At 40.8% G+C, this 7,466-nt stretch overlaps 1 protein-coding gene across 1 annotated transcript; it reads left to right on the top strand.

Moving 5' to 3' along the window:
- Positions 1-439: 439 nt before the first annotated feature.
- Positions 440-1,152, top strand: LOC309834159 (ATP synthase F(0) complex subunit C1, mitochondrial-like; the record flags this gene model as incomplete). Its single annotated transcript, XM_082672776.1, has 2 exons — positions 440-502; positions 754-1,152. The coding sequence occupies 2 exons, from the start codon at positions 440-442 to the stop codon at positions 1,150-1,152; spliced, it is 462 nt and encodes a 153-aa protein (XP_082528902.1).
- Positions 1,153-7,466: the final 6,314 nt, after the last annotated feature.

Raw genomic sequence — 7,466 nt, 5'->3', positions numbered from 1 at the left:
CTAAAACCTCTTCACCAGGAGTGATGGTGGATGGTGAAGCTCCAGGCCATTTCTCCTGAGGGGGAACATTCAACAAAACACTACAGACGGACTAAAATAACTTTACAGGAGCTCTGGAAACCAGTCAAAGATCTACAGCAACCAAGCAAATGCCCCATCAAGAAAAAAATCACATTCAGAATGGTAGGAAATTTCACAGCATTTCTACTCACCCTTATCCCACCCAGTATAGCACAGTGTGATCAGAATGAAGTGGCCTGATCCCCAGTTCCATTCCTCAGGACAGAAGGAGCAGAGAATAACTTGTTGGCAACATTTTGATCTGCAGACTGACCCAGAGATTGGCTTCTATCTCACCTGACTTGGAGCTCAAAAAGGGAATGGTGGCGTAATCTGGATTTCAGACTGGCAGAGGCCACAGAAGACAGTAGTGGGCACCATGATATGTGACAACCGCAGAGGAACTGCACACATGCAGGTGCTTGGGGGAAAGGCGTTACAAGTAATAAAATTTCTCAAAAATAATAGAAAAATAAACAGAGTATCTAAGGCTCTGAGAAGAAGTTGGAGTGAGGCTCTTTGCAAAATTAAGACATTTGAAATCAGCTGTGTATACAGAAGAACGTTTTAAAAAGCACACACACAAGCCCAGACAGAACACATGCATAGAAAACATCTGATAATATCTTCAGCCTCTACCCAGGGACGACCACAAAACTCAAGGGCCCAGAGTCCTAGAGCTAAAGCCGGGAGACAGAAAAAAAGCAGACCAGCGGGGCACTACTCATTCCTCCTGCTGTGATCCACTCTTGTACCAGGGGCCTGATCAGGCCTGGGTCTGCCTCCTTCCTGAGGAGGCCAGAGATCCCATGTGAACAGCCTTCCTACAGCAGTGTCCCACTTCAGGTGGCCGGGCGGGAGTTCCAGACCAGTGTGGTCTCCCAGGACACTGACACAGCGGCCACCACAGTTGGTGTGCTTGGTTCAGGGGCCGGTACTGGAAGAGCGTTTGGCAGCTTGATCACTGGCTATGCCAAGAACCCGTCTCTGAAGCAGCAGCTCTTCTCCTATGCCATTCTGGGCTTTGCCCTATCTGAGGCTATGTGGCTCTTCTATCTGATGGTCGTCTTCCTCATCAATTTCGCCATGTGAGGCTCTATGGAGGTCTCCTACCCACCCCTGCTGCTTGGACTCCAGGCCATGCCTGCTGCTGGACTGTGCTAAGCTTTACCATTAAACACAATGTTTCTCTAAACTCAAAAAAGAAAAAAACCTCAAGGGCCCATAAAGTAGCAAAGGTCTTCCATATTGGTCTACAAATATTGGAGATGCAACTATTTTTTCAAATGCCAAATTTTCAGTGATCACAAGGCATACAAAGAAACGAGGAAATACTCATTTAAAGAAAGAAAATAAATCTCCAGAAGCCACTCTGAAGAAACACATGCATCAGTTACTAGACAAAGACTTTCAAAGGAAACTACCTTGACATAGTACAAGCCATATATGGAAAACCCCCAGGAAATGTCACACTCAATGATGAAAACTGAAAGCATTTCTTTAAGATGAGGAACAAGGCAAGTATGCCCACTTTCACCACTTCTGTTCAACCAAGTACAAGAAGCTCTAGTCAGAGAAATTAGGCAAAGAAAAAAATAAAAGGCATTTAAACTGGAAAGAAAGAAAATTATCTCTGTTTGCAAACACTAAGATCTTATATGCATAAAATCCTAAAGATTCTACCAAAAACCTGTTAGAACTGATAAATGAATTCAACAAGGTAGCAGGATAAAAAGTCAATACACAAAAATCAGTTGCATTTCTAAACACTAACAATCAACTATCCAAAGAGGAAATAACAAACATAATTCCATTTACAACAGCATCAAAAAGAATAAAATACTTAGGAATTAACCAAGGAGGTGAAGACTTGTACAATGAAAATGACAAAACATTACTGAAAGGAATTAAAGATGTATATAAATAAAGCACATCCAATGTTCATGGGTTGGAGACAATATTGTTAAGATGTCAATAGCACCCAAAGCAACCTACAGATTCAATACAATCTCTGTCTAAATCCTAAGGACATTTTTTACAGAATTAGAAATGCCATCCTAAAATTCATATGAAATCTCACAGGACCTTGAATAGCCAAAATAATCTTGAAAAAAAAATAACAGAGTTGGAGGCCTGATTTCCAAACATATTACAAAGTTACCATAATCAAAACACTGTGGTACTGGCATAAAGACAGACATATAGACAAATAGAAAGGAATAGAGAGCCCAGAAATACACCCTCATGCATATTGTTAAATAATTTTTGACAGAGGTGCCAAGATCATTCAATGAGGAAATGACAGTCTTTTCCAGAAGTGGTGTTGGGAAAACTGGATGTCCACATGTAAAAGAATAAAGATGGGAAGATGGCAGTGTGGGAAGACACAGAGTTGGCATCTCCCCACAACGAGGGCACCTGCCAGCCACTGGTGGGGGACTCCAACACCCAAGGAGATGGGAGGAACCCCAAAGTGAACCGGTAGGACATAGGGGGACTGAGGGGGAAGGAGAAGTGGAGGCCAGAAAGGAACAGCACCCCTGAGGCCGGGGAGATCAGGAGAGCAGGTAGAAGGGGCCCTCCGGGAGGAGCAGGACAGGAGTGGAGGGCATTTGCCCTGCCTACTCGGACCAGGGGAGCCTGATGAGATCCCAGGTCAATCCCCTGCCCTCCAAACCCCCCTCCAGGCTGTGAGGGTCCTTGAGGACATAGGAGGGAGGCCCAGAATATAAGGAGAGGCAGGCGGGAGGGGCCCTCCAGGACGAGCAAGAGAGTAGAGGAGGGTGTTAGCCCCGCCCACTCAAACCCAGAAAGCCTACTGGCCTCCCAGGTGAGGTCCCCCGCCCTCTGAGACCAGGGGTGGGGGCCACGTCCGGGGCCCTTCTGTTCCTTGAGCCTAAGCCCCAACCCCCCACAGTCCCCAGGGCCTTTTCCAACCCTCTGGGTCCTGAGCATGGCCCCACCCACCACCCAAACCCTGCCCTGTTTAGACTCCACCCTCCACAGCCAAGGTCTTTTCTCCCTTTTTTCTTTTTCTTTTCCCTCCTCCTCTTTTTTTACTATTGTGGTACTGATGTAGTTTCCAGTTGTTGATTCATCTATATTTTTATTTTTATATTCTTTCTAACATATCCGTTATTTTTCTAGTCTAATTTTATTCTTTACTTTGTTATGTTTTTTACTTTGTTTTTTATTTTTGCCATCCCATGCAGCTTGTGGGATCTTGACTCATGAGCCCGGGGTCAGGCCAAAGCTCCTGCCGTGGGAGCTCCAAGTCCAAACCACTGGACTAACAGAGAACTTCAGACACCAGGGAATATTCATTGGAGTGAGGTCACACGGAGTTCCTCATCTCAGGACCAAGACCCAGCTCTACTCAATAGCCTACAAACTGCTATGTGGGAAGCCTCAGGCCAAACAACCAGTGAGACAGGAACACAATCCCACTCATAAAAAAAAAAAAAGAGAGAGAGAGAGAGATGGCAAAACAGTATGTCACAGATGAAGGAGCAAGCTAAACACCTACAAGCCCAAATAAATGAAGAGGAAATAAGCAATCTACCTGAAAAAGAATTCAGAGTAATGACAGTAAAGATGATCCAGAAGCTCGGAAATAGAATGGAGGCACGAATTGAGAAAACACAAGAAATGTTTAACAAAGATATAGAAGAACTAAAGAACAAACAAACAGAGATAAACAACACAATAACTGAAATGAAAAATACACTAGAAGGAATAAATAACAGAATAACTGAGGCAAAAGAATGAATAAGTGAGCTGGAAGCCAAAATGGTAGAAATAACTGCTGAGGAACAGAATAAAGAAAAAAGAATGAAAAGAATTGATGACAGTCTCAGAGACCTCTGGGACAACATTAAATGCACCAACATTTGAATTATAGGGGTCCCAGAAGAAGCACAGAAAAAAAAGGGTCTGAGAAAATATTTGAAAAGATTGTAGTGGAAAACTTCCCTAACATGGGAAAGGAAATAGTCACCCAAATCCAGGAAGCACAGAGAGTCCCATACAGGATAAACCCTAGGAAAAACACACCAAGACACATATTAAGCAAACTAACAAAAATTAAATTCAAAGAAAAAATATTAAGGCAGCAAGGGAAAAACAAAAAATAGCATACAAAGGAATCCCCATAAGGTTATCAGCTGATTTTTCAGCAGAAACTCGGCAGGCCAGAAGGGAGGGGCAGGATATATTTAAAGTGATGAAAGAGAAAAACCTACAACCAAGATTACTCTACCCAGCAAGGATCACATTCAGATTCAATGGAAGTCAAAAGCTTTTCAGACAAGCAAAAGCTAAGAAAATTCAGCACCACCAAACCAGCTTTACAACAAATACTAAAGAAACTTCTCTAAGCAGGAAACACAAGAGAAGAAAAAGACCCACAAAAACAAACCCAAGGGCTTCCCTGGTGGTGCAGTCGTTGGGAGTCTGCCTGCCGATGCGGGAGGCACAGGTTTGTGCCCCAGTCCGGGAGGGTCCCACGTGCCGTGGAGCAGCTGGGCCCGTGGGCCATGGCCACTGGGCCTGCACGTCCAGGTAGTCTGTGCTCCACAGCGGGGGTGGGGGCTGCAGCGGTGGGAGGCCCACATACCACACACACTAAACAAAAAACCAAAACAATTAAGAAAATGGTAATAGGAACATTCATATTGATAATAACCTTGAATGTAAATGGATTAAATGCCCCAACCAAAAGACACAGACTGGCTGAATGGATACAAAAACAAGACCCATATATATGCTGCTTACAAGAGACCCACTTCAGACCTAGGGACACATACAGACTGAAAGTGAATGGACAGAAAAAGATATTCCATGCAAATGGAAATCAAAAGAAAGCTGGAGTAGCAATACTCATATCAGATAAAATAGACTTTAAAAGAAAGACTGTTACAAAAGATAAGGAGGGACACTACATCATCATCAAGGGATCAATCCAAGATGAAGACATAACAATTATAAATGTTTTTGCACCCAACATAGGAGCACCTCAATACATAAGGCAAATGCTAACAACCATGAATGGAGAAATCGACAGTAACACATTAACAGCAGGGGATTTTAACACCCCACATACAACAATGGACAGATCATCCAAACAGAAAATAAATAAGGAAACACAGCTTTAAATGACACAATAGACCAGATAGATCTGACTGATATTTATAGAACATTCCACCCAAAAGTGGCAGAATACACTTTCTTCTCGAGTGCATATGGAACATTCTCCAGGATAGATCACATCTTGGGTCACAAATCAAGCCTCAAAAAATTAAAGAAAATTAAAGTCGTATCAAACATCTTTTCTGACCACAACACTATGAGATTAGAAATCCATTACAGGAAAAAAACTTCACAAAACACACATATATGGAGGCTAAACAGTGCACTACTAAATAACCAACAGATCACTGTAGAAATCAAAGAAGAAATTAAAAAATACACAGAAACAAATGACAATGAAAACACGATGTCCTAGAACCTATGGGACACAGCAAAAGCAGTTCTAAGAGGGAATTTTTTAGCAATTCAATCTCACCTCAAGAAAAAAGAAAAAACTCAAATAAAGAATCGAACCCTACACTTAAAACAAGTTGACAAAGGAGAACAAAGAAAACCCAAAGTCAGGGGAAGGAAATAAATCAAAGATCAGAGCAGAAATAAATGAAATAGAAATGAAGAAAATAATAGCAAAGATCAATAAAACTAAGAGCTCGTTCTTTGAGAAGATAAACAAAATTGATAAACCCTTACCCAGACTCATCAAGAAAAAATGGGAGAGGACACAAATCAATAAAATTAGAAATGAAATAGGAGAAATCACAACTGCAGAAATACAAAGGATTACAAAAGACTACTACAAACAACTATATGCCAATGAAATGGACAACCGTGAAGAAATGGACAAATTCTTGGAAACGTACAATTTTCCAAGACTGAACCAGGAATTATTAGAAAATATAAAACAGCTCACAAGTAATGAAATTGAAACTCTAACTAAAAATCTGCCAACAAACAAAAGTCCAGGATCAGATGACTTCACAGGCAAATTCCATCAAACATTTAGAGAGGAACTAACACTGATCCTTCTCAAATTCTTCCAAAATATTGCAGAGGGAGAAACACTCCCAAATTCATTCTACAAAGCCACGATCACCCTGATACCAAAACCAGACAAAGATATCACAAAAAAGAAACTTACAGACCGATATCATTGATGAACATAGATGCAAAAATCCTGAACAAAATACTAGCAAACAGAATGCAACAACACATTAAAAGGATCGTACATCATGATCAAGTGGGATTTATCCCAAGGATGCAAGGATTCTTCAATATACGCAAATCAATCAATGTGACACACCATATTAACAAATTGAAGAATAGAAACCATATGATCATCTCAATAGATGCAGGAAAAGCTTTTGACAAAATTGAACACCGATTTATGACAAAAACTCTCCAGAAAATGGGCATAAAGGGAACCTACCTCAACATAATAAAGGCCATATATGACAAACCCACAGCAAGCATCATAATCAATGGTGAAAAACTGAAAGCATTTCCACTAAGATCAGGAACAAGACAAGGATATCCACTCTCACCACTCTCATTCAACATAGTTTTGGAAGTCCTAGCCACGGCAATCAGAGAAGAAAAAGAAATAAAAGGAATACAAATTGGAAAAAAATAAGTAAAACTGTTAATATTTGCCGATAACATGATACTACACATAGAAAATACTAAAGCTGACATTAGAAAACTACTAGAACTAATCAATGAATTTGGTAAGGTTACAGGATACAAAATTAATGCACAGAAATCTCTGGCATTCCTATACACCAATAATGAAAAATCAGAAAGAGAAATTAAGGAAACTCTCCCATTTACCACTGCAACAAAAAGAATAAAATACCTAGGAATACACCTGCCTATGGAGGCAAAAAACTTGTACTCAGAAAACTATAAAACACTGATGAAAGATATCAAAGATGACATAAACAGATGGAGAAATATACCATGTTCTTGGATTGGAAGAATCAATATTGTGAAAATGACTACACTACCCAAAGCAATCTATAGATTCAGTGCAATCCCTATCAAACTACCAATGGCATTCTTCACAGAATTAGAACAAAAAATTTTACAATTCGTATGGAAACACAAAAGACCCCGAATAGCCAAAGCAATCTTGAGAAAGAAAAATGGAGTTGGAGGAATCAGGCTCCCTGACTGCAAACTATACCACAAAGCTACAGTAATCAAGACAGTATGGTACTGGCACAGAAACAGAAATACAGATCAATGGTAGAGGAGAGAATGCCCAGAGATGAACCCATGCACATACAGGCACCTAATTTATGACAAATGAGGCAAGAACA

The sequence above is a fragment of the Grampus griseus genome, assembly GCF_964374135.1.
Source record: "Grampus griseus genome assembly, chromosome: 15".
Lineage (NCBI taxonomy): Eukaryota > Metazoa > Chordata > Mammalia > Artiodactyla > Delphinidae > Grampus > Grampus griseus.
Note: the sequence above shows the minus strand (reverse complement) of the source record. Positions and strands in the feature narration are given on the sequence as shown.